Consider the following 27368-nt stretch of genomic DNA (forward strand, 5'->3'; position numbering starts at 1 on the left):
ATGCTTCAGGAGAAAATTCTTTGAAATTTGTTGAAATTGTAAGATCGACTAGTATTTGAATCTAATGTTTCAACTTGACCTTAAAATGAAAATGTCAATAATACAAAAAAAAAACTCCTGAACCATTGATAATCTACATCCCTATTGTTATGAAAAACGTCAAGATACATTCCACCTACACAAAAACTTAAAACATCAAAAAAAAGAAAAAATTAAACATATTCTGAACTAATATATATCACATCAATAATAGAAATAATTAATTCAATCGCTTGTTTGATTTCAATATCCTGATACCTATTATTAAAATACCATGTCAAATTCTTTTCGAGCTAAATGAACTTTTTTATGTAATCGTTTTACATTATCCAATATTCATCTGGTATTTCATCACTAGCTTCACTCTCGGAATCATCACCTCGATCTTGATAATCTGCTTGAACTGAATATTCAAAATCCCCATCATCATCACCACCTGTGGCTTGTTGACCTTGATCTACTTCCATTTCTTCATCATCATCATTGTCTTCTGAATCAATGGCTTCTCGTCTTTGAGATATCTGATATCTGACATTATCTCGTCTTTCTCTTTCTTGTTGTCTCTGTTGTTCAGATATTCGATTTGCAGTTCCTTCTAAAACGTCATCTGGATACTTCTTTGTGATAGTAACGTTGTCACCATCAACTTGTAATCTTAATTCTCTATTATACAGATTCTTATACCCAGAACTATCATTGCCATCATTGGAACGACCATATGTACCACCAACACTATTATCTCTGCCTCTTTTATTACTGTTAGTGTTTGTATTTAATAATACAGTTATTTGTCTCAAGGCAGTATCCAATTTCTCTAATATATCGTGTCCCTTGCCAAAAAGAACTGTGGATAACACTGACACATTATCCATTCTTGATTCATCTGGAGAGCTCTTATTGAATAAGTTATCATTTGCTTGATCAGTATAATATTTAATTAATTGCTTGATAACCTGAGTGAATCCCATTTCATCTAAATGTTTCGCTCTCTCATAAACAGATGATTCATGAGTGTTAGATAGACCTTCTAATTTTCTCTTTTCAGTCCCTCTGCTACTGGGAGTTCTTGCCGATACTGATGATGATTTGTCTTGTTGTTGTTGTTGTTGTTGCTCTTGTATTTCACTAGGATCATCCATTATAACATCCTCACCTTGGTCTTCATCTTCATCAATGTAAATTCTATGATTAGTACTTGTTGGGAACCTTGAGCCATCAACATTTTGATAAACATCATATTTACTATAATCATGAATATTGTACCCAAATCGTGAATATTTCCATGTCAAATTTACAATTATCCAAATGATCGATGATTGGATACTGTACAAATTATTAAATAAATTAACTCTATCACTGTCATTTTCCAATTCATCAAGAACAGACTCGGGTATTTTGAACGACAATAATCTAAGCCAAATCTCCAACAAGCCATCATTGGGGAACCAGTTACGTTTGCTTTTATCAATGACACTATATTTATGATCTTCAGTATGATTAATTGCTCGAATCAATCTCACATACTTTTCATCTTGGATTAGTTTGCTTAAAACTTCATCATTTTCATAAAAAAGTTTGAGTTGAGCTTCTGTATCTCTGAAAGGACCACTTTTGTTATTATTATTATGTTTATAATTGAAATCAGGTAAGAATATATTGACGTTACTCACATTTTGAATCAAGAATTGAAACCATGTATTGGGAATCCCTGTATTACCATTTGCATGTTCAAATTGAACAAAATCCTTTTCATAGGCATCAATTAATAATGAGTTGAAATGAGGCGATCCAGCAATAAAGTTCCTTAAAATTTCAAAGGCAGTTATTTTTTGTTGTAATTTTATTTGTCTTACATGTGCATTATCTATCAATCGAGACTTGTGATGACTGTTAGTTTCATTACTGCCTAATCCATAACTTGCCTTTTGCAAAATAAAATTCAACGAAAAACAATCCAAAACTTCTTTTTTGTTTTCGGTAGCTTCATTGTACATAAAATTCTTAATAACTTGTAAAATCTTCAATTGAATATCGTTCTTTTGATATATTTCTTCTAAAATTGATTGTCCCTTGGAACTAGTAATAGGAATAGATTCATCAATATTATCGGTAGATGAATTTTGATAAATAGTTAACAAGCTTGATAGGAAACTTTCATTACCAATAATTTTATATCTAAACGAACTGAAATCTAATATGAAATTAGCAAGAGATCCAATACAGATAGACTTGTTGGTCATAACTATTTTTTTGCATTTTCCAATATTCATTTCGTTGCGATCATAGTTGTCACTGGTATTATTCACACCATAAAAAAACTCAAAAATCTTCATCAAAACCTCATACTCGTGAATGATTTGCAAAATGTCAAAAATAAACCCTCCGGGTGGTCCATTGGTGACTGAATTGGATCCTGCAGACGATGAAGTAACTGCCGCATTGGAATTGGAGTTACTGTTAGTTCCAGATACAACTCTAGGTGCACTTACTGTTGTCCTTATTGTTGAAGAACCAGCATTGTTAGCCAGATTATCACCACCATTACCACTTCGTAAACTAACCTGACCACCACTTGCTTGTTCATTATCAGTTACTTCATCACTAGCTGAAAAACTTTTAAAAGAATTGCATTCAACAAAAAAAGTTCTTAATGTAGCCACTGATCGAGAAACAGAACGGATAAAGTAAAAACAGTTTGTAAAGATAGAATCATCGTGCAACGTGCTTATAATTCCTAAATTTCTACCAAACCATGGCAAATCGATATCAGAAATCCCTTTAGTTGCCCTTGTAATTCCATTTAGGTTTCTTCTTTTCTTTGGATTTAATAAACGATATGCTAAATGCAACTGATTGAGTAAAAAATAATAATTGTCGACAATTTCAAATATAATTTCCGTGACGTTAACACTGTATTCTTGTGGGACACTTACTACTCTACTCCGATATTCCTCTCGATTCGAAGTATAAACACTCAAAAGCAACAACAAGTCAGACACCTCAGTTTCATCTTTATCGATAGTCAACATTACGGTAAAGTCTACCAAGGTTTTCCCATTGTTACTACTCGATTTCAAAGACTTTAATATTTTAAGTAATTTGCTGGATTGATAACAAATTTGTAGTTTTTCAACCAATTTATAATCTATATTAGTGTCATGGATATCATCATTTAATCGAGGATATTGAAGGCACAAGTCTGATAATATTCGAGCTGGTGAGAGCAAGAACATTGGTATCTTGTAATCGTGCAATCTGAATTCTGTCTGATTTAATGATTTGATTTTGTTGGAAAAGGAGGCTATCGATGTCAAGGCAGAAGCAGATGAGGTTGGATTTTTCGATTTTTTGTTCATACATCCTGTGTAATCATTTTTCAATTCTAACATTGAAATAATTCGAGGGAACAATTTCTTATAACTTCTGAAAATTAAAGCTTTTTCACCATCTTCCAAAGGTTTCAAATTCTTCAAATAGGATGCAATCAAGTTTAATGATGCTAGATTCAATGCCCAGTTGTCATACTTTACTAAAAGTAATAAAGCTAAATACACATTGACAGATAACTCTACAACCGGTAATGAAGATATATTCAGTGAAAAATCCGTGGAGGTTTTAGAAAATGAAGCCTTCCTTTTCTTTTTACTAGATTTGTCCTCTTTCATAGAATAAACAGAATCACTGGGGAGTGCCATTAAAATATCATAGTCATTGGTTTTCATAAAACTGAAAATTTGAGCCGTGCAGGTTATAAGCTCTAGTAATAGTTGTGAGTTAACTGTTTTCTCAAGAATGGTTCTATTTAAATCGATATTAGGTAAACAGGAATCCTCAAATGCCATTTGGTGCAATATTTGATTACTTGAAGACGGGAATAGGACGGTTATATGGGTGTTGATAATTGTATCACATTTTCTCGACAAACGATTCAATAATGCCGTTAACAATGTAATAAGCGAGTCATTGGTGACTCTACATGTTGATCCTAATAATAACGGTACTAATTTCAACAGCTTAATCAATAATGTCGAGCTAATAAAACATAACTGTTCATGCTTATCATCAGTCACTATCAATAATGAAATTATAAATCTCCATAACATCTTTGCATCTAAATTGTGATCTTTGATATTTGCTAATCCCATTAAGATTTCCAAAGTATAGCCTATGACACTTTCAAATTTTCTTTGAATATTCAAATATAATGGGTCTTCCTTGTGTTTATATAAAACAGGAACAAAAGACTGGATGAAATAATTCAATAACCCAATCATGGGATTCAATACTGATTGCATTGACAAAAGGCATTCAGTGATGTTTTGGTCTTTTTTGTTGTCGACTTCAATACTAAATAAACATAAAATGTTGGTGATTACAGAAAGTTTCTCTAAATTCTCGAGTAAATAACTAGTGTCCTCTAATGAAAGATTGGCTGCTTCAGTAAGTTGATTGATAAGATGTTCAAAATCTGTGGTGAGCTGTTTTATAAACTGGACATTACCGACTAATTTGTATTTCAAGTCTTTGTTGCCAATGATACTGAAACGTAGTTCGTCGTAGGCGCTATCCAAAACTATCATTGATCGTTTCTGATGATTGTCTTCGTGCAAAAGGAGATTAAGGGGCATAGTTGAGGAAGTTGTCTTAATAATATTGAGATGGATTATTTGTTTTTTCGAAAGGTGGGTATATGGAAATGGTTTTAACAAACGGGAAGCTAAAGAAGGTGAAGGAATAAGGGAACAAAATTGTTTGGGCAAGGAAAAGTTTGGGTTTCAAAGTTGGATCGAGAGTAGTTGGCGACGCTAAGGACAACAAAAAAGTGAGAACACTACTAACAATAATAGCAATCACTGTATTACTCACAATCATGAAATATGCTATTTGTAAGTAGCAATTACATCTAGAGTGCGTCCATAACGACAAATAAGAATAACAGCTCTTATCTTTATTGTACTATGGGAAAAATAAGAACTATAAACTAAAACTATATATCTATTGATTGTCTTATATTTTGCTTCGCCACAACTTTTGAGACTCGGCTGCAGGTTTCCCATCTTTGATATCTTGACTGACCTTGGTATCAGCATCAACTCTCTTGGGGATATAATCTAATACACTATGCAATTGCTCATTATCTTCTAATTTAACTACCCCATTCTTGTCAGCAATAATATAATCACCAGCATTTATAGTTAAAACCTCACTATCTTTGTCCAAACTTGCAACTTTCACTTCCAATGGAACATTTATGCCAACTACTTTGACCAATGGACCAGGAGCACTGGTCCCAACACCATATGACCAAACAGGGTATCCCAAGTCATTGTGTTCATCTAAATCTCTAATTCTGCCCAAAATGACCGATCCATTTGCTTTACGGTATTGTGCTCTGGTTGACATTAACCCTCCATACAAGGCATTATTGACCTTGACATAAGGAGCGTTCACTGTTTGTAATTCCAATGGCAAGCCAATTACAACAATTGAATCTTCTGGGACCTGATCTATGTAAGCTTGTTTTACTGCGGGTCTAGGGTCAGATTTAGGAGCATACAATACTGTGTAGGCTTTCCCGACAGAAGATGCTGTGTTTAATACCGGTGATTGGTTAGTTAAGTTTGGAATGAATCCTCCATTAGCAATTCCGTGTTTATTTAATGAATCAGAAACATCACACGGAGTGAACTTGGATAAAATTGAAATAACTTCCTTGGATGATAATGATTTCGTAATTGACATAGTCAAATAATGGTTTGCAATTGAATGAAAAAGTGAGTAGAGAAATCTATGTTTTGACTCTAAAGTTGTCAAAGGTTGGATAAGATACTGTGGAGCAACACAGAAAAATAGGGAAACCAAAAGTCGAAATTCGCATTAATCGCCTACAAAATCTAATTTGTGGGGACGAAGGGAACCAAGAACCAATCGCATCATAAATATGCTGCCGAATAAATAAATAAATAAATAAATAAATGCATTATAAATATACCTTAATCACATATCAATTCTATATACAAGTGCAAACAATAATATAAATTAATCATCCAAACTCAATCTTTTCTTTAATTTGTTGTATTGATCCTTTTCCATTCCATGATCGTCGTCAATTATTTCAGCTTCTTCGTGACGTTTCCGGGGAACCACTTTTTTATGACCAACTTCATCCTTTTTCACAACATCTTCTATTACCACTGTCGTTTTCGGAAGTTTTATACTAGTACCTAATTTTTTCAAGAAATCCGGTTCCAATTGATAATCTTTAGGAATTTCCTTGTTATCCACACGTGGGTCCTCTAAATCTCGCAATATAGCACTCAACGTCTGAGGATGAACCATAGTCTTTTCAACATTATTTCCCAGGTTCGCTGGTTCCATTAAATCCTTTAATTCTTGCTCTCCTAGATCGTACAATTTCTTTCGGGAACGCAACTGTCTTAAGGGCAATGCATTCTTATCCTTGAAAGGATCGAATTCGATGGTTTTGATTTGAGTTCCTAATTTAGACACGGAGTCTATAAAGCTCTTATCATATGTAGATGTTCCTTGCTCATGTGGGTCTCCACCATCTTTACCTTCAAAGGCTGACGTCGTATCGTTATTTAACTTTTTCCGCAAAAATTTGGGATCAAATTTGGTAGTTGAGTCTGATCGGAACGAGTGCTGACTTATTTGATCTTGATGAACCTTTTCGTCGCCTTGAGAAACCAGATTATCTTTATGTTTTTGTTGTTGTTGTTGTTGTTCAAATTTATCTCGCAAATCTTGTGGTGGTAATTGATTCACATTAGACGTTCTATTGATGGTTTTTGCTGTCCTTTCTGAAACTGACTTGGCTAGTTTCCTGCCCCCTTGTTTAGATGCCGAAGCTCCCATATTGGTATTATGTCACTTGTTTGAAGCTATGCATCACCAAAAGATCAGATTTCTACTTTTTTCCGCAAGAAATGTTATGTGATGCTTTGGGGTCGTGTATTTATGGCGAGAATTATGCTGTACTGATTTTTGCTTCTACGATTAAATAGGGTATTCCAAGTATTGGAAACAAGCGGTTAGTACTATATCATGCCTGTGAAGAAAGTAAGTTTAAGACTTTTCCGGCTTCTATAAGTAACCTCAATCATTTATTGAAAGCTCACGTAGGAGAGTAAATTCTTTAAAGATTTTTGGAAAATGGGTGGAACTCTGCAAAGTACGCATTTCGACTTACAAGATATAGCAAATCTACTAATCCAGTGATTGGATATTGAGGTGTATTTGCATGCTCTCAATGGACTTTACGTATATAGTCAACTTTGAAATATAAACCTGCTTGAAGTAGATTACAATAGAATGCTAGTTTATATATTTTATGGAACAGTACAGAAAAGCTATTCTTTTTCCTTCTTAGACTTCTTTTTATCCTTCTTATCCTTTTTATCCTTCTTTTCTTTCTTTTCTTTCTTGTCTTTCTTTTCCTTTTTGTCTTTCTTGTGTTTGACCTCCTTCTCTTCTACCTTTGCCTTCTTCAAAACTTTGCCTGCTTCAACATCATCATTTTCTGATGTTTCCTCCTCATCTTCTTCTTTATCGAATTGATAATCGTCCGCCCCATAACCAGTAGGGAAATGTCTCATTCTTAGTTTCTTTATTTGTGGAACATTTTGTCTAGGTACCACTACTTTGTCAAGTTGGATTTCAGGAATATCAACAACTTCATGGATACTATAGAATCGTGAGATCTTGTTTCCTAGAGGTCTAAAACTTCTTTTCTTCAGCGAAAATATGGTATGTTTGTTATTGGTGTCGGCGACAGATGCCCCAAGATCTTCAGTGACTTGGTATGATAAGTTGCTGACTTTGAAAGTTTCTGTATTTTTGCCACTAAATGATATTGGCAATTTCTTCAACTCTGTCAATGGGAAACCTTTAGGGGTTTTTATCAACCAAACTTCTTTTCCTTTTAAATTTGATGAAAACTCTTTTGATTCAGGAGTAAGTTTTTGAAAATTCTTTGGAGGTTCATATTCTCTTTCTTCGATAGATAATTCGGAATCTGAATCATCAATATATTCACTGGATTTATATGAAGGTGCCATAGTGTTTATAAGGGTCAATGCAATGGGTATGGAACAACAGGCCAAAGCTCGTTGTATGGTATTTTTTTTTTTTTTCCCATTTTTTTTTTTCTTACTCTTCGCTTGATTGTGAGACATGAGAAGAGATGCATCTTGGAAAAAAAAAATTGCTACCATGTGTAAAAAGTTATCAAGTGGACTTTATCACCGTTTACTGATATTTAATTGTTTTAAGCGTGGTTTATCACCGAGCCTAATGATAAAGTTTACTCTTTCTACTAAATAAGGCAAGTAAATCTGTGTAAAATCTATTTGCAATACAAAAATTATGTATTCTCTAAATTATTATAACTCGACGACTAAACAGAAACACTCACTCTACGTCATCATTAATATGATTAATTTCTTCATCACCAACTTTCTTTAATATCACTTCCCCATATTCACTCAATTTTATACCATTTGACACATCAATATCAAACAAACTCTTTTCAACTTTGCCACCATAAACTTTAGGCAATTCATCTGGGTTAAATGATTCCAGCAAGTCTCCATGGTTCAACACTTGAAACTTTTTCAATGTTGCTTCAGTTATGACTCTAATTGTTTTGAAAAAAGCAAATACCCAACCCATAATCAAGGGCACATTAATAAAAAACTTGGTTGATAATAGTTCAGGGTAATTTGCTCCAAAGATGGTGATAATTTCCTTGGTTGCTTTCTTCATACCGGGATCAATTCTAAACAACGATACATTGTTATAATCATGAACTTGAGCAATTCGGTTATCCTTTGTCGATGTAAAGTCAATTAATTGTAAAGACTTTTCCATTAGTCCTACTCTCCATCTTAAAAATTGACTTCCTGGTAACTTTGATACTTTGTTGTTAGCCCCGAATTTTTCGAAAATCTTTTTTGGGTTCTTTAAATTACCATACAAATTCCATGTGGTGACTTTTAAATTTGATTTTGGAAAATCTGTTACAACACCTAGCTCATTCAACTCTTTGTCAAAAGTTTCTTCGAATGCAGCACTCAAAGGTTGAAATTCATTTCTCCAATTCAACGAATCAATAAGTCGTTTTTCCAGTAATTCCAAATTATAATCATCGGCCGCTAAAAACTTCAATAATATTTCATTACGTATAGATTCATTTACATATGGCTTATCCTTCGTATTAATTCGATACCCAAAAATCTCGTCATATTCAGGGTTGTCTAAACCTGCTAAAATCTTAGGGAGAGAATCAATCAAAGTCAAAAGCTTTTCAGCTTGACTGTCTTCTAGTTTAACTGACTTGATTGTTGCTTTGACTTCCTCAATCGAAGATGACATCGTTGTTGAATGGCTTTCTATGGGGTTCTCTTCTTTCTATAGTATGAAAAAAAAAAAAAAGAAAGTAAAATAAAAACTGTGGTGGGTTGTTGGTTTGTTCGTTAATTTATACCTACAGTGATAAACGATAACTTGAGTAAGAGGGAAAAAAAAAAAAAAAAAAAAAAAAACAGATATGAAAGAGAGCTCGTAAGTGCAATCGAAACTCCGTTTCGGAAAACTTCCTGTTCGGAAACTAATCTATATGATCAGTGAATCACAATAACAAAAAACATACATTAACACTCCTATACACTCAATTCAAACTGTTGGCCAATTTAATCAAATCATCACCACTAACAATGATAACTTTATCTTTTAATTCCCCCTTAATACCTTTTTGAGCAAAATCAACAGCAACTTTACCAAGATCGCTGGCGTCAATTGGCTTCAATAATCCTTGGAACCATGTCCCCTTGGTCCAATTACCGATGGTCTGAGCAATAGAGTTCCCAAGACCATGAGATTCTTTACGTTCTCCAAGTAATGCTCCTGGTCGCAAAATCACGGTGTGGTCAAACCCTAATTTAATTATATCGTCCTCTAATTCACCTTTTGTTTTCATATAAAGAAATGGTGATGAAGCACTGGCACCCATAGAGCTGACTAAAACACATACTTTGGATCCGTTCTCTTTAGCAGCTTTAGCTGACAGGTAGTTAATACCATAGTCAATTTTCTTGAAATTCTCTGCGGATCCTGCTTTAGCACGGGTGGTACCAAATGCAGAAAGATATACATCACTGGTGACAGGTTGAGATTTGATTATTTCTGACCACTTTGAAGAATCAGTGTCTTCCAAAATTTTCAACTTTGGGGAAGAATTAGCAAAGTCAGGGGTTCTTCTTGTTAATGTGGTGATTGATTTGATTGCTGGGGATGATTCTGCAGCCTTGACAATTTGTGACCCAACTAACCCAGTTGCTCCTAAAATAAAAGTACTCATAACGAATTTGACTAGTTGTTCAGTTTGTAAATGATAATAAACAATAGATTTATATTTGAATGTGGAAATTGAATAGCTACTTCTTTCTAGTTTATATAGATTTGAAATAAATAGTATCGTGTGCTAAAGAGATGAACGGGTAATAACCAAGTTATTCAGTGGGGAGGGAAAAAAAAAAAAAGTATGCTTTAGCATTCCATTTCCATCCCCTAGAATATTCTTTTGTTATCCGCCACCCGTGCAACAACAAGGGGCAAATTTCCGCACAGTAATTATTAGATTGCTGACAAATAGTCAATTGAGGACAAAGTGTGGTAACATCAAATCTAGAAAAAGGAGATTGAGAGTGGTTCATTATATAGCAGCTCCATTGATACTATGTCTACTACTAACTTACAGACACAATGTTACACAATTTGAGAAACAAATCTAAGTACATTTTTGAATAACGTTCGATGTAAAATTGAATGAAAAAAAAAAATTGGGTGGCGTAACATTGACCAAAGTTAGAGATTATCAGAACATGATTTGACTTTTCAAATAGAGCCATTGTAACTTTAGACCTTTGAGCTATACAATTTTCGCTAAATTAAAACAATAAGGCAGAGTGTAATTGCATTAGATCTTCAGATACAACCATTGTTGCCACCTTGACAATAAATCCACATAATCAACACTCAAAAAATCCTTCGCTGACATTGCTCATTTCAATACATCAGACATCGATGCTTAAACAACGCGGTTTTCCTACTCGCTGAGCTTTTCCAATTTAATAGTCGACAACAACTCCCATTCATAAGCGATGTGTAATGACAAAATATGAAAAAAAGAGTAATGAGACAGCTAGGTACATTGCCTCATCACATGGTCTGGAACCTAACGTTAGAGAGGTACACGAAAATCTCATAATGCAGTTAGAGTCAATGTATACTTCATTATTTTTAGTGTGAAGAATCTTCGTCAATCCATAACAGGCATCGTTTGCACTTGTATTTCTATTCTTTTTTTGGCTAGTAGGAGCTTTAAATTTCCTTACTTCCGTAGTTCTCTTGTAAATTTTAGTTTTTTCCCAATGAAACTCGTACGATTTGTCAATTTGTATCAGATTTGCTTCAACAACTTGAATTATTCTCTCCTATTCCAGCTATAACCACCTGATGGATAGTGGCCAGAAAATTCTGTTTTTTGTGGTGTTGAAATTTCACGGAAAAACTGGTTAATTCCCGGGGAGAATTCAAACTCCTAGCCCCATGGGAAAGTACAATTACTTATTCAAAAAGAAACAGTTTGATCGGTTTATTCAATTATAATATTATTAGGCTTGAAATTTGCTTTCCCCGTGTTTTTGACAGGTTCTCTTTCCATGACAACACTCACAACTTGATTTTATTAATTGTCAAGTCAATCAATAAAGTCAAAAGTGAGATCCATAGGTTACATTTCAGTCGGTTCACTAGCATCCGATACCTTTATTTTTAAGAAAGCAATTTTTGGAGAGCCTGGTACAAAAGTGAAATTAACAATATGGTGGTAGAACTATAGAATTATAATTACCCCTAAAATACAAAACATACCTGTATAATTGCTTCATCGAGTTCGGTAGAAAATATCTCTGTTACGCCCAAATCTTACCACTTTTTACAAACATTATACAGGTACATGTCGATATATTCCCTCCCAAAATGCCGTATTTCTCTAACCTGAGTTATGCCGCAAAAGTTGGACTGACTGAAAAGCCCCCTAATAAGTTTTAACCAACCCCACCATCAGTGGAATTGTTTATCATAATCAAATACCAAATACTGGTTTGAGCTCTCTTAAGTTTAGTTGACTTGAAAACTAACAGTGATGGTACTACTGATTTGGTTTATTATTTGAGCATGATCGTTAACGGTATGGAGATTTCTCCGGATATTACACAAAATGCAAAAATACCCCCTTTTTTCTTCTCTTAGTACTCTCAATTGTTAAATTTATGTTGCAAGCATTTAGTATGTACGTAGCACCTGATTAGTTTATTTATATTCAGTCCGGAAAGCACTGGGCTAGTGTATCCAATCCCGAAAGGAACTTGATTCCGAACCTAACATGTTACTTCCATATACGAAGAGTTGTAAATATTTCTGGCAAAAGCAAACATTATAAAAGCCCCCCAAAAGTAATTGCAAAATTGTTTTTACTTTCAAAGCTTCTAAGTCCAGACAAACCAAAACCAAAAAAAATATGAAATTGTTATCAAAACTCATTCTTGCAACTTTGGGTCTCTCTTCAATTGTCAGTGCTGCTCCAACAAGTAGTAGCAGTGCCGAAGATGCTCAAAAAACTGTTCCCCTTGAGCTTAGTATCGGTGTCAAACAACTTCCAAACGTTCACAATGATTCAGCTGTTGATGCTAATGCTGCTGCTAAAGGTTATTCGTTGGTGAATGTTACTTTAACTGGTAGAGGATTGACTGGTATTTTGAAACTTAAAGAAGCTACCAACATTTATGGTTATGATTTTGAATATTTGAACTTGTCCGTTGAATACCAAAGTGATAAGAGATTGAACGTTCATATTGAACCTACTGATTTAACTGATGTTTTTGTTTTACCAGAAGAACTTGTTGTTAAACCAAAACTTGAAGGTGATGCTAACACTTTTAATTTTGAGAGTTCCGATTTGGTTTTTGAATATGATGAAGAAGATTTTGGATTTGAAGTTTTGAGAAGCTCGACTCGTGAAGTTTTGTTCTCCACTAAAGGTAATCCATTGGTTTTTTCTAATCAATTCATTCAATTCAATACCACTTTGCCTAAAGGTCATTCGATTACTGGGTTAGGTGAATCCATTCATGGATCTTTGAATGAACCAGGTGTTGTCAAGACATTATTTGCTAATGATATTGCTGACCCAATTGATGGTAACATTTACGGTGTTCATCCAGTATACTACGATCAAAGATATAACACAAACACAACCCATGGTGTTTATTGGAGAACTTCAGCTATTCAAGAAGTTGTTGTTGGTGAGACTTCTCTTACTTGGCGTGCTCTTTCAGGTGTTATTGATCTTTATTTCTTTAGTGGTCCAGATCCAAAGGATGTTATCCAACAATATGTCTCTGAAATTGGGTTACCAGCCATGCAACCATACTGGGCATTAGGTTACCATCAATGTAGATGGGGTTATGACACTGTTGAATCACTTGAAACTGTTGTTGAAAATTTCAAAAAATTTGATATTCCTTTGGAAACCATTTGGTCAGATATAGATTATATGGATGGATACAAAGATTTCACCAACGATCCACATAGATTTCCAACTGATAAATTCAGAAAATTCTTGGATGATCTTCATGAAAAGAACCAACATTATGTTCCTATATTTGATGCTGCAATTTATGTTCCTAACCCAAATAATGCAACTGATAATGACTATGAGCCATTCCACTTGGGTAATGAATCCGATATCTTTTTGAAAAATCCTGATGGATCATTATACATTGGTGCTGTTTGGCCAGGATACACTGTATTCCCAGACTTTTTGAATAATAACACTCAAGAATATTGGAACAAATTGTTCAAAGATTGGTATGAAAGAATTCCTTTTGATGGTATTTGGACAGATATGAATGAAGTCAGTTCATTCTGTGTTGGTTCCTGTGGTACTGATAGATACTACGACAACCCTGTTCATCCACCTTTCGAAGTTGGGTATTCTGGTTCTGATTATCCATTAGGTTTTGATAAATCTAACGCATCTGAATGGAAATCTATTTCTGAAGCAGCAGCAGCCACTGCAACCACCACAACAACAACATCTTCAGCTTCAACATCAATTGATGGCAAAAACACTTTAGCGCCAGGTAAAGGTAATATCAACTATCCACCATATGCAATTAACAACGATCAAGGTGATCACGATTTAGCTACCCATGCAATTTCATCTAATGCCACCCATGCCGATGGAACAGTTGAATACGATATTCACAATATTTATGGTCTCATTCAAGAAAGAGCCATTTATGAGGCATTATTGGAAATCAATCCTGACAAGAGACCATTTATGATTGGACGTTCATCATTTGCTGGATCTGGTCAATATATGGGCCACTGGGGAGGTGACAACTATGCTGATTACTACATGATGTACTTTTCCATTCCTCAAGCTTTGTCAATGGGACTTTCTGGCATCCCATTCTTTGGTGTTGATACATGTGGTTTCAATGGTAATACCGATATGGAATTATGTTCTAGATGGATGCAATTAGCCTCATTCTTCCCATTCTACAGAAACCACAATGTTTTGGGTGCTATTCCACAAGAACCTTATGTCTGGGAAGGTGTTATGAATGCAACCAAGACATCCATTAACGTCAGGTACTCTTTGTTGCCATACTATTACACTTTGTTGCACGAATCACATGTTACTGGTATTCCAATTATGCGTGCTTTCAACTGGCAATTCCCTTACAACAAAGAATTGGCAGGTGTTGATACTCAATTTTTCGTTGGTGATGCATTGTTGGTTACACCAGTATTGGAACCAGGTGTCAACCATACTAAAGGTGTTTTCCCAGGTGAAAATGCTGTGTACTACGATTTCTACACTCACAAGAAACAAGAGTTTACTGTTGGTAAGAATGAAACTTTGAATGCTCCTTTGGGTCACATTCCATTACACATCAAAGGTGGAAACATCATTCCAACTCAAGAACCAGGTTACACCACCACTGAATCAAGAAAGAATCCATTTGGATTATTGGTTGCCTTGGATGCTGATGGTGCAGCTTCTGGTAAATTGTATCTCGATGACGGTGAATCCGTAGATGTTGAAGAAGCATTGTACGTTGACTTTGTTGCATCCAAGAACAAATTGGTTGCTTCTGTTTTTGGTGAATATGAAGCTTCTCAACCTTTAGCCAATGTTACAATTTTGGGTGTTGCTTGTGAACCAAATGAAGTATTGTTCAATGGTGAAACCGTTACCCACAAGTATGAAAATGGTGCTGTCTACGTTTCAGATTTGCAAGAGTTTACAAAGGATGGTGCATTCTCGGAAGAGTTTACTATTGAATGGTAAAAGAAGCCTCGGGTGTGATTTTATAGTTTTCTAGTGTTATCTATGTTCTCGATTTTTCGGTGTTTTCAAAATATATGAAAATAAAATTGTTTTACAAGTGTAGTTGGCATTAAATCAAAGTTTTGAGTTGAAAATGTAGTTTCAAAGAGATTAGATTTGTATTCGCAGATACGGTTCTTTCAAGAAATTGTAAAAGTACTAATGGAATAATACAGACTAGGAATAGATGAACGTGGGAGAAGGATTATTGAACAAAAAGAAACATGAATAAATCGCCGCTTGCACCAGAATCAACACAAAATCAAAGTTAGTTCGTGTAAGACTCAATATCAAATTTCTTTTTTTCTATTTTCTATTTTCTATTTTTGTTTCATTTATCTTCTAGTTGGCTTTAACTATTTGAATTGGGTGAAATTGATAACAAGCGGAAGCTGACGACTACACCCAATGTTATGGAAAACTTCAGTTGAAGAAAGCTTAAGAGCAATCAAAATGCATATGTTGTCTTTTTATTTTCTTGTTAAATCTATTCTATCACCTGATGAATGAAAAACCCTTTCACAAGTGATTCACTGCACACAACTGGTCCGAGACGTCTCCAACCGCAACACAAAACAGCATACAGACAGACATGTTGATTGCAAAAAGGTGTACTTTCGTTAGCTTTTCGAATCGAGCTACGTATTCTAATATTGACAATTATGAAATGATCAAAACATTGAAAAGAACCAGTAAGTCACTGCTTTACTAGTTTTAATCCCCAACAATTAATTAATAACTCTAGTAGTAGTTGCAATGCATGAAGATTTTGTGTAATTATAATACAGTCAAGTTCAATACCAAGAATTGTCAGATAAAGATAACAAAAAAATATAGTCTTTATTGCTCAATAGTGTTGTCGCATACGAAAAGCATAGCATTCAACCAAGGAAAACAAAGTGGATAGATTTATGACAAAATTCTAAGATATCTACAATTGGTATGTAATTTCAAATACCAATAATACAACTTTTATGAATGAGAATGAATTCTTGTTACATCATTGAAAGTCAACCAATTGCAGTAGTTACTATTTTGTTTGTTTTTGATTTGGGAAATTCCGGAAAAATAAAATCATTAATCTTCATTTAGACCATACAGATTCGATTAGCATATAAAATTTTTAGTGCAAAATATATACATAGTACCACCACTACTTATTATTACCAATGCTTTCATTTTTCATATGCGTTGTTTTGATTTGCTGGTTGATATTATTGGTTATGTGCTATTTTTATCTTTCAAGTAACAGGGCTTTGTAAGGAGTATTTTTTCTTTTGTTCTTTTGTTGTTTTTGTGGGTTCTTTTTTTTTCATTGTTCCTGGGTTGTGGTTGTTGCTGTTGGATGTTTACATTGATTAGCCAATACGTAATACTTCTAAAGATGGCTGATGACATATCTAACTCATCAACATAAATTAAGCCTCTCTTAGGTATATAAAATTTTAGTTTCTTATTTGTTTCTCTTCCTTTCTTCTTTCTTTCTTTCTGTTATTTACATCCTGCTGACTATTATACGTACATCCCTCAATATCATAGATTTACTATACAGCCTCCACACACACACATTTCTATATCTTTATGATTGAAAAACTAACTAGTAAGCGATCCCGTCAAAGGGTTATTGCTTATTCAGTGATAATAATATGGCTAATGATAGTTAATATTTGGTTACTAAATAATTATCATCTAATCCCATCAACACTAAACCGACACATTGATGGTAATACTTTGATTGATGAAGATGACGATCTGTCCTTGTCATCAGATTACTCTATTTATAATGAACTAGATACAGAAAATTATTTAGCTCCACAACAACAGCAGGAAAATGTACCTGATTCACAATCAACAGATGGTGGGTCTTCTACATCCAAAACTAAAGGTGAGAGTAATGAAAAGGGCAGTAAGGACTCCAAAATAAAACCATCATTATCTACTAAAAATCCTTTTAAAGATGATATCACCATTAAAATATTACAAAAACATCTCCAACAGCAACAATCTAATACAAAAGGTGTTCGAAATATTGATAGCCATGCTGACATTTATAATCAAATATTTGAGAATCATCCTGAAATCGATACAATTTTCGGTAATTTAAATTTCAATCAACGATGTCAATTATTTTTCCAAAATTTATTTATCAAAGATAATAATTGGATTTTAAATGTTAAAGATACGAAAATAAAATTAGAAAATAAAAATGAATTTAAATTTAATGATTATAAAAAATGGCATTTGAATGAATTTAAAAATAAATTTAAAGAATTGAAAAAATTGATTGAACCTAATAAGAAATTTGTTGATGATAAAGAATTTGAAAACTCACTTGAATTTCAAGATTTTGTTAAAAGTCAATATGAACAATTTTGGAATCGAACCATGACATATGAACAAAGTATTATTGATTCAATATCAATACTAAGAATATTCAATAAATGTTATCTTACTGAAGATGCATCTGCCACTAATACTAATAAACAAGATTTCATTAAAGATCAATTTAAATTAGTTGACGGGATTAGGAGAGCTCTGAAGAAAAATTCAATCTTACCTAAATTTAAACCAACTCAACAAGAACAAATGGTTAATTTTGATAATGATAATTTGAGTCCATCAATTTTGGAACATCGAATTTATCCTTGGCTATCATTTGAATATCCAGTTTATGAACGATGGACAGGGAAAATACAATATCAACCTCCCAAAATGACTAATTATATCAAAGATGGAAGTCAAAAGACTACAAAAACAAATAATCTTAATGATGATGACTATTTATCATCATTTTTCTTGAATCGATTGAAACAAAAATGTAATGGTCGAGGACTTGTTTTATCAATCAGTGATTCTCATGTTGATGCTACGGTTAGATTGATTCATTTATTACGAGCTTTAAATAATAAATATCCTATACAAATTGTTTATTATGATAATTTATCGAAACAAACTAAAGAAAAAATTGTCACTGCTGCTAGAGAAGTAATGTCTCACGTACCTAAATCTTTTACTCGAGTGGCCAAATATTTCCCTGATGATTATCTTGATAATGATCAAGGTGGATTACCTAAACAAGAAGTTTGGTTCATTAACACTTATAATGTCATTCATGCTGATTATAAATTAAAATTCAAAGGATTTGCCAATAAATTCTTAGCCACTTTATTTAATTCATTTGATGAATTCATATTACTTGATGCTGATACAGTTTTAACTCAATCACCAAGTTATTTTTTCAAATTACCTCAATATTTACAAACAGGGACTTTTTTTTATAAGGATCGTACAACTTTTGAAACTCGTCCTAAATCAGATTCTATTTTTTTCGAAAAATTAGGACCTTCAGTGATTGATTCAGTAATGTTCAATATCCCAATAATGACATCTTATACTTTAAATCGATCATTTTTCAAAGGATTATTTCATTATATGGAATCAGGATTAGTAGTTCTTAATCGAGAAATCCATTATTCGTCATTTTTAATGATGGTTCAAATGAATTTCTTTGAACCCATAAATGGAAGAATACATGGTGATAAAGAGATTTTTTGGTTAGCAATGGCCATTAATGGACAAGAAAATTATTATTTTGATGAAAATTATGCTGCTGCCGTAGGGATAATTACTCCCGATTTAGAACGTACTAAACCAGATAAAACTCTTCATGAATCTAAAGAATTATGTTCACCTCATCCTGGTCATATTAGTCATGATGATAATTCATTAGTTTGGTTGAATTCTGGGTTTTTCTATTGTGGACAAAATGATAAAGTTAAATTTGCTGAAGAATTTAAACATAAATCTCGATTGAAACATATTAATAATTTAGAAGCATTTAAAACTTTTTATTATTCACCTTTAAGAATTGAGAATGCCATTATCCCACCAATGGATTTGGATATTTGGGCTGCCAATAATGAAGATGAGCCAGCTAAAGGTTGGTTTGGAGATCCAAGATATTGTACTGGTTATATGTGGTGTGCTTATGATAAAATTGGTGGCAATACTAAGTCAGGTAAATATAATCGTGTTGAAGGTAAAATCATTAATTTTGATGAACAAGCTCAAGACTTGTTTAATTATTACGGTGATGTATGGGTAGGAATGGAATAATAATTCTTTGTTGCATTATAGTACAACATTTGTGATAAATAGATTTTAATAGAAACACTTGATAATTGTTGATATACTAAAACTCATATATTAACTTGTAAATCTATTCTATAAAATAATTATCAATTTCTAATTACAAAAATAAGAAAGAAATTGATATTCCTATTGTTGGTTAATAAATGGTTAGCACAAATAGATAAATGCTTCCTCAATTGAATTGCTATAGTTTGATAAAACTACAACAACGGAAACATTCACCTATTGAATGCAAATAATATTTAGGCACCAAAAATACGCTTCATACACCATACCATCCCAAAACTAATGGACGAATTGAAAGGGCCAATCGGACCTTAATAAGCTCATAGCAAAAGAAGAAAGAAGAAAGAAAAACCAAAAAAAAAAAAAGGGACACATACAAACGGAAAGCGAATAATATATTTATTACATTCATAGTATTATCTCAACCTATTAATTGATTATTATGCTTCTTTTTAATAGAATGATATGCTACTCTTTGTAATATTATTGGATATAGTAATTGACTTTAATCTATATCACAACAATTATATAAAGTAATTACTGCACTAATTGGAAAGGTATTTCAGGGTTTTTAGTTGTTCTGCGATTTATGGAGCCGAAAAAATTACCAAACTCTCGTTTCTCTCCACCTTGTGAAAGAATTAACTCCGTTATAATAGCTCCTCACCCACACAATCCATATTCTTATTAACTTAAACCTCCAACTCCTCCTCCTTGGATCACTTCAAACCAATTTGAAACCCCGTTGATTAATTCCTAATTTGGTTTAGTTGACGGAGGAATGAGAATATGAACTTTATTCTACTGAATGGGGGATTCAACAGACCTGGATATATATTTGAAGAATATAAATAGCCCATGTTATAACGCATATTGATGGAGTTGTTTTTATTTTCACTTTTTTACTTTTTTTCATTCCAACCTACAACAACATTAAACAAACCAACCTACCATTATGACAACATTTTCGAAAACCAATTTCAAATCTTTAAACTATAATTCATTCCGTCCTCATTATCCACCATCATTTTATAAAATATTGGCTGACTATGTGACCAAAGCGGAACCTCCAATCAATTTACCAATTGATAAAACCATTGATTTGGGATGTGGAACTGGTGTTGCAACTTATCCATTATTAAATATCTCAACTAATGTTCTTGGTGTTGATTTATCCCTGAAAATGATTGAAACTGCCAATTCATTAATTGATAAGAATTTACAAACATTAGGTATTAATAACTCTTTATTGACACTGAGAATTAAATTTATTACTGGATCAGTTGAGGAATTTGTTAAACAACAACACAATAATAGTGTTGATTCCATTGAACTTAATTCAATTGATTTGATTACTGCTGCTCAATGCATTCATTGGTTTCAAGATTATGATTTATTTTTCCAAAATTGTCATCAATTATTGAAAAATGATACTGGAGTTTTAGCATATTTCTTTTATAATGATCCTAAAATCGTTGGATTTCTGGGACCATCAAGGGACGATATCACTAAAGAAGAGATACTCAAGTTAAGTTATAGCATATATAACAAATACGTCTATGATGATGATAATTATATGGGAAAATATTGGGAACAACCAGGTCGTAATATTTTAAAACATTTTTGTCAACAAGTCAATGAAAAGATCCCACGTGACTTGTACACCGATATTGTTATCAATACGTTTAAACCGTCAATTGAAAATAATGGTGGTACTTCTATAGCTAATGAAGAGGTGGATTTGGATTTGAAGAAAATTGGAATCTCAGTTCAAGATTATATTGATTATATTTCAACTTATAGCGGGTTCCATAATTATATAGAAGCTACAGGTAATGATGGTTTATTAACTAATGAATTTGTGAAAGAGTTGATTGAAATTACTGGCTGGGATTTAGAAAACACTAAAATTGATTTAGTATGGAATACTGGTTATACTTTTATTAGAAAGAAAAAGAATACTTGAGTTAGTTAGGTGGTGTTTATTGTTTGTTTACTTTTCACTTCTCTCAATTACAAAATGTAAGTTTTGTCTCCGTCGTGTACAAATCATCAAATCATCCTCATTTGGTAGATATAAAACTTATACACAGCACATATTTAATTCTTCTTTTTCCCATATCTTCTTCTTTTTACTTCTTTTTATCATATGGTTCTTTTTATTGTTTTTTAGGTTTTATTGTTTTTTAGGTTTTATTGTTTTTGGTTTTATTGTTTAATTGTTATTATCGTTCTGGCAATTATTTCTTCTGCTTATTGACTATAAAATACAGATTAAAAATAATGAATAGTAGCGATATGTGATAGATGACCGTGATTCTTCCTTGGTTATCTAACTCTACAACTGATTAACCGAACCAATCTTAACTCATCATTGTCTTAATTAATTGATTGCTTCTTGGAGGAACTTCTTATTTCCCAAGGCCTATATCGCCAGCCATACAAGACTCATTCCTTTGTGATAACATGGCCAATGGCACCGAGTGGATGAACTTTCTGGAGCATGATATTTTGTTTTGATTATTGGTTGAGAGCAAGATTGTTTTGTAGTGTTTAATCGTACATGGTTCTTCTGAGAGTTTAAATATACGAGGAATTATTACAACTAACGATGAACTTACAAATTATAGGATTTAGAGTATACTGTACAAACAATGGTATATTCTTCATTATTGTATAAGTTATAGTAATAGTATATTTTCAAGTATAGTTTATGTCAGCCCTTAACAGTGTAGAGTTTGTTGAAATTGGGGGAAACCACAAAATTGAATCAGCTCTCTCAACAAACAGCACTCAACGATTTCGTTGACATATATTATTTTTTTGTTGGCCTCGTGTTGTTTCCGTCGACTTCGCGCTGTGAATCTTTGTAGCCACAAACCCTTGTTTCATGTCCCCGCCTGTAACGTTTCTTCCAGTTCCTTCCCCTCCTTTGGACGAAATCTTACTACGTGAAGTGGTGGTAGTATAAACACAATTTTCAACAACAAATAAACCAAAAAAAAAAATATCCTCTTTGCTTTTTATTCTTTCTTTTAAATCTATACAATCAGAATGATTTTTAAACTACCGTTGATTCTTTTGAAATTATATATTATATCATTTATAATTTGGATTTTCCAAACCACTATTCTTCCACAAACATTAACTAAGTTAACTAATGTATCCATCAAAACTCAAAACTTCCACCATCATTATCCATATACTTCAATAGTAACTACTCCTAAAAATTCCAATTCTATTAATACTATAACTAATTCAAATATAACATATATTATAGCTCATCCTGATGATGAAGTGATGTTTTTCGCTCCATCAATAATTGAACTAAAGAAGGCAAAATATAATAATCAAATCAATTTAATTTGTTTTTCTAAAGGGAATTATATTAAATCAATGGATGAAATTCGTCAATCGGAATTGATTCAATCTAGTCGAATTTTAGGAATTGATCAAGTTTCGATATTTGATTATCAAGATGGAATGAATGAAACTTGGCAATTAAATGACATCGTTCAAAGTTTACATGAAAATTTATCTCCTCCAATCAACAACAACAACAATCAAAAACAATCAGTATTGATTACATTTGATGATCAAGGAGTTTCAAATCATCCTAATCATATTTCATTATTTCATGGTACTAAAAAATATATTCAAGATTTACGGAAACTGGAAAACAAGAATAAAACCAGAATAAAAACTATTACTAATCAAAATGACATTGATAGTTCAATTTCAACTAAATTTTATGTTCTTAAAAGTTTGAATTTTTTCGAGAAATATAGTTTTACATTACTTGGTAATATTGAAATTTTATTCAATTATATTTCATTATTGATTAAAAAATTTATAAATATTAATATTAATGTTAGTTTTTTCAGTAATCAAATTAAATCAAAACTTGATACTAACAATTTACAATTACAAAATCTTAATGATATTAGATTTTATTCTGATTTAAACATGCTTAGTTTAAGTTATGCTGCCATGGCTTATGGACATTTCAGTCAAATGGTTTGGTTTAGATACGCTTGGTTATTATTAAGTAGATATCTTACATATAATCACCTCATAGAACAATAATATATATATACATACAGGTTATACATTTTTAAATCCAAATTGTTGTTGACACCAATTACCACCATGTTCAAAGTAGTCTTTTTTAGAAATACTGATTTCTTGTAATAACTCCAGTTCCTTAGATAAATTGATTCCTCCATACCAACTTAGTTCATCACGATTTATATCGTATTGTTTATCAAATATATTTACTTTCCAATTTGACGGTAATTCTTTTCTTAATTCACCAATTAATCGAGTTTTAAAATTAGGTATATTGGTTGAACCCCCTGATAAACAAATATTTGCCAGTAATAAAGGTTGAGTGATTTGAGGACACGCCATAATACTTTCCACTATTAAATCAGTAAGATTTTTGAATGGAGAATTATTAAGTATGGTACTTGATGCTGTAGTTCGATTATTATCAAATATGATTTCTGGATGGAAATAAGTTTCTGGAACTGTGAATCTTTCATCATAAAGTTTTAAAATTTGGGTATCATTAGGTAATTTTTGCAGTGATAATGAACTTTTAGTCTTGACAAACCCTGTAGTTGTTAATTTGAAATCGGGTAAAACAAATTCACACATTAAATCTTGTTTACGTTGTAAATCTTGTTGATAATTTACAGGTGATATAAAACAAGTCGATTCTTTAATAGTATTAATCAATATTGGATCTTGTGATATATCATAATGACGAAACAGAATAATCTCTCGTAATAACCCATTCAATAAGTTGCCCCCAATAGGTAATTTCTTCACTGCTGGCCAATGAATTTGTTGATAAATCATCGGCACAATCCAAGTTGAATTGAACCCGGAATCAACCACCAATACAAAATCATCATTAATATGGTTGGTATCAACTGTAAATGGAACTAAACTGGGGGCAATACATCGATAATATTTATTAAATCCATACTCTTCAAATATTATTTGATCAGTATTAGTGGATAATTGTGGCAATTGGTATGGTTGTTCTGTTAAAACTAAATGAATATCATTAGGATCAATAATTTTCCCCTTTGTATGTTTCTGCAGTGGTGTTGAATTTTGATCAGGTTGTAATAATAAATTATCTAAAGCATAATCCCATATTGGTTTTTCAGTTTCCCAAGAAGTTAAATTATTTTGCTCAAATGGTCGTTTAAATTGAATTCCTGAAAAATTATTCGTATGTGATTGATATTGATTACCAACATGGATTATCCCATCCTTAGTTTTCGTTATTGCATTGGCGACTTTGATTGGTGTAGATGTATCATTATCATCATCACCAGTATTAAATCCAGCTTTGATAGTATAGGATCCATTATCTATTACTAGTTTTTGAAGTTGTTCTGACATGAAAGAAAGGTAAGAAGATTGATGTAGGGAACCACACCAAGTTGGAAATATGATTTGTTGTGTGTGTGCGTTTTTTCTTTTTTTTTTGATCTTACCAAGACACATCCAGAATGGTCGCATTTGAGTTGGCTTTTAATTTTTGACAACCATATTTAATCTCATAATCAATCCAACAAATTGAATTATATCTTTTGATATGAATTAAGTTGTCAATGCATGGTTAGATGTATTTTAGATAGTTCTAACAAGTCTAGGTTTCCAATCTATTGAACTTGTATTTAAGAACTGTTTTGGTTTTCCATGTTGATGAATTTCACTCAAATTAACTTCAAGATTATCTTCCATATATAAGATGTATCTGCCTTGTAATAAAAGCTATTCAATTTCACTTAACTCGCTAAGTTAAATGAGCCATACTTGATGGAATCAGACAGATCTGGTACAATCACTTTTAATTCCGAGATCGCAACCTATTCCTATTTGGAGCTATTTTTTTTTCTTTTCTCTCTTTGTTTAGATCTTCACTTCTGTGTCTTAACTCTTGATTAATATCTGTGTCAGATTTCCACAAATACATTCTCCATATGTAAAAGAAAAACATACATATGAAGACCAAAATATTTCCCATCAGTGTTTGTTTAACTCCGTCTTGCTATCACGGTATTTGCTTCCTTTTGTTTTGGCTATAAAATGACATCACCTAGTAATTGCAAATACAAAAACTATTCTGCAATTAATTACCTTGCCTTTAACTATGCTGGATTTGCATGTATTGCAATAATAGTTTTCCTTTCTTCTACTCAACCATTCTATATCAAAGAAATCATCGGTATTGATCCCACCACCACCACCACCACGACTAACGAAAAGTCACAAGATGGGAAAATCGGACATATAATTGGAGGATTAGGATTTATTGATGAATTAACTGCCATGATAGTGGCGCCATTATTAGGAGCATTGAATGATAATTTGAATTCAAAGCAATATAATGGATCGAAATTAATTCAAAGTTTTAGTTTTATTATTATTGCCGTGTCATTATTTGGATATGCCATGTGGTGTAAAAATCTTGTTCCCGATATGTTTCTATTTCGAAGTATATTTGCCATTGGGGTCACTGGATGTATGAGCATGGTCACTGTTATACTTAATGAATTAACAATATCTGATTTTGAATTTCATAAACTAATCACTTGTTTACCATTTTGGAGATCAAATAAACAACTCAATCCTCGATATACCCAACTTAATCAAGACGATGAACAACAACTTGTTAGTCCAAATGCTTCAAAGAAGAATGGAAAATTTGCTGGCTTAATGGGTGTTTGTACTGGGTTAGGTGCTATATTCTCAGTTTCTGTTTTTGTTACATTGCCAATCAAGTTGGGCATGAAAACCGCTTATTTGGTAGTAATGGCGTTTGCATTATTCACTTTTGGAATATTATTATCATGCTTATATAATGTGAATGACAACATAGACAGCACCGAAGATACCACTGATGATGATGATGACCACAGCAACATCTCTACAAAAAATGAATCATATTTTCAATTATTGATCCATGGATATGAGTTTTCTAAACACAACAAGCAAGCACAATTAGCATATGCTGGATCATTTGTTGCTAGATCAACTACGGTAGCCACTGCTATGTTTATTCCATTGATGGTTTATGAATGGTATTATAACATTGGACAATGTAAATCGAATAACGAAGAATGGGCTGGTAAATTGACCTGTCATGAAGGTTATGTATTTGCAGCAATTTTGTCAGGAGTAGCTCAAACCGTGGCATTAATATCTGCACCTGTATGGGGGTATTTGGTCGATGCCAGAAGAATTGGGAAATCAAGCACATTGGCATTGGCTGCTATTTTTGGTATGATTGGGAATTTTGGGTTGAGCTTGATTCATTCATACTCTTCAAATGCTTATAATCCTAAAACTTTCACTTGTTTCGTAATGATTAGTATTATTGGATTGTCACAAATTGGTTTGATCATTAGTAGTATGAGTGTATTGAGTGGTATTTCCAATGCCCATAGTATCATGGGTTCATTAAGTGGACTTTACAGTTTCTGTGGTGGCATTGGCATAATGATTATCAGTTCTTTAGGTGGTTACTTAAGTGATCATTGGATATTGGGACCGTTCTTTATATTAGGATTGTTCAATGTTGCCTTGTTGGTGGTATATTATTCTTACTCTCGACAACAGAAATTGACCAACCTTGAAGTATAGCGATACAATGTTTGTTCACGCTTCT

The 27368-nt window shown here is 32.7% G+C and overlaps 12 protein-coding genes across 12 annotated transcripts; 5 read left to right on the plus strand and 7 right to left on the minus strand. All coding sequences in view use genetic code 12, as the record gives it.

Annotated features, from left to right (window-relative positions):
• Positions 1-359: 359 nt before the first annotated feature.
• On the minus strand, positions 360-4667 carry CD36_09630 (conserved hypothetical protein; the record flags this gene model as incomplete). Its single annotated transcript, XM_002417561.1, has 1 exon — positions 360-4667. One exon carries the CDS (start codon positions 4665-4667, stop codon positions 360-362), a length of 4308 nt encoding a protein of 1435 aa, XP_002417606.1.
• A 379-nt stretch (positions 4668-5046) lies between these two features.
• Positions 5047-5781, minus strand: CD36_09640 (conserved hypothetical protein; the record flags this gene model as incomplete). Its single annotated transcript, XM_002417562.1, has 1 exon — positions 5047-5781. One exon carries the CDS (start codon positions 5779-5781, stop codon positions 5047-5049), a length of 735 nt encoding a protein of 244 aa, XP_002417607.1.
• A 297-nt stretch (positions 5782-6078) lies between these two features.
• Positions 6079-6915, minus strand: CD36_09650 (conserved hypothetical protein; the record flags this gene model as incomplete). Its single annotated transcript, XM_002417563.1, has 1 exon — positions 6079-6915. The coding sequence occupies one exon, from the start codon at positions 6913-6915 to the stop codon at positions 6079-6081; it is 837 nt and encodes a 278-aa protein (XP_002417608.1).
• A 494-nt stretch (positions 6916-7409) lies between these two features.
• On the minus strand, positions 7410-8117 carry CD36_09660 (conserved hypothetical protein; the record flags this gene model as incomplete). The annotated part of the gene is made up of 1 exon (XM_002417564.1): positions 7410-8117. One exon carries the CDS (start codon positions 8115-8117, stop codon positions 7410-7412), a length of 708 nt encoding a protein of 235 aa, XP_002417609.1.
• A 352-nt stretch (positions 8118-8469) lies between these two features.
• On the minus strand, positions 8470-9432 carry CD36_09670 (conserved hypothetical protein; the record flags this gene model as incomplete). The annotated part of the gene is made up of 1 exon (XM_002417565.1): positions 8470-9432. One exon carries the CDS (start codon positions 9430-9432, stop codon positions 8470-8472), a length of 963 nt encoding a protein of 320 aa, XP_002417610.1.
• Positions 9433-9727: 295 nt separating this feature from the next.
• On the minus strand, positions 9728-10417 carry CD36_09680 (conserved hypothetical protein; the record flags this gene model as incomplete). The annotated part of the gene is made up of 1 exon (XM_002417566.1): positions 9728-10417. The coding sequence occupies one exon, from the start codon at positions 10415-10417 to the stop codon at positions 9728-9730; it is 690 nt and encodes a 229-aa protein (XP_002417611.1).
• Positions 10418-12640: 2223 nt separating this feature from the next.
• Positions 12641-15481, plus strand: CD36_09690 (1,4-alpha-d-glucan glucohydrolase, putative; the record flags this gene model as incomplete). The annotated part of the gene is made up of 1 exon (XM_002417567.1): positions 12641-15481. One exon carries the CDS (start codon positions 12641-12643, stop codon positions 15479-15481), a length of 2841 nt encoding a protein of 946 aa, XP_002417612.1.
• A 1620-nt stretch (positions 15482-17101) lies between these two features.
• Positions 17102-19636, plus strand: CD36_09700 (MNN family member protein, putative; the record flags this gene model as incomplete). The annotated part of the gene is made up of 1 exon (XM_002417568.1): positions 17102-19636. The coding sequence occupies one exon, from the start codon at positions 17102-17104 to the stop codon at positions 19634-19636; it is 2535 nt and encodes an 844-aa protein (XP_002417613.1).
• A 997-nt stretch (positions 19637-20633) lies between these two features.
• CD36_09710 (conserved hypothetical protein) lies at positions 20634-21644 on the plus strand (the record flags this gene model as incomplete). The annotated part of the gene is made up of 1 exon (XM_002417569.1): positions 20634-21644. The coding sequence occupies one exon, from the start codon at positions 20634-20636 to the stop codon at positions 21642-21644; it is 1011 nt and encodes a 336-aa protein (XP_002417614.1).
• A 1088-nt stretch (positions 21645-22732) lies between these two features.
• On the plus strand, positions 22733-23764 carry CD36_09720 (N-acetylglucosaminyl-phosphatidylinositol de-N-acetylase, putative; the record flags this gene model as incomplete). The annotated part of the gene is made up of 1 exon (XM_002417570.1): positions 22733-23764. The coding sequence occupies one exon, from the start codon at positions 22733-22735 to the stop codon at positions 23762-23764; it is 1032 nt and encodes a 343-aa protein (XP_002417615.1).
• Positions 23765-23782: 18 nt separating this feature from the next.
• On the minus strand, positions 23783-25096 carry CD36_09730 (actin-related protein, putative; the record flags this gene model as incomplete). The annotated part of the gene is made up of 1 exon (XM_002417571.1): positions 23783-25096. The coding sequence occupies one exon, from the start codon at positions 25094-25096 to the stop codon at positions 23783-23785; it is 1314 nt and encodes a 437-aa protein (XP_002417616.1).
• Positions 25097-25786: 690 nt separating this feature from the next.
• CD36_09740 (conserved hypothetical protein) lies at positions 25787-27343 on the plus strand (the record flags this gene model as incomplete). Its single annotated transcript, XM_002417572.1, has 1 exon — positions 25787-27343. The coding sequence occupies one exon, from the start codon at positions 25787-25789 to the stop codon at positions 27341-27343; it is 1557 nt and encodes a 518-aa protein (XP_002417617.1).
• Between the last annotated feature and the right edge of the window lie 25 nt (positions 27344-27368).

The sequence above is a fragment of the Candida dubliniensis genome, chromosome 1 (assembly GCF_000026945.1).
Source record: "Candida dubliniensis CD36 chromosome 1, complete sequence".
Lineage (NCBI taxonomy): Eukaryota > Fungi > Ascomycota > Pichiomycetes > Serinales > Debaryomycetaceae > Candida > Candida dubliniensis.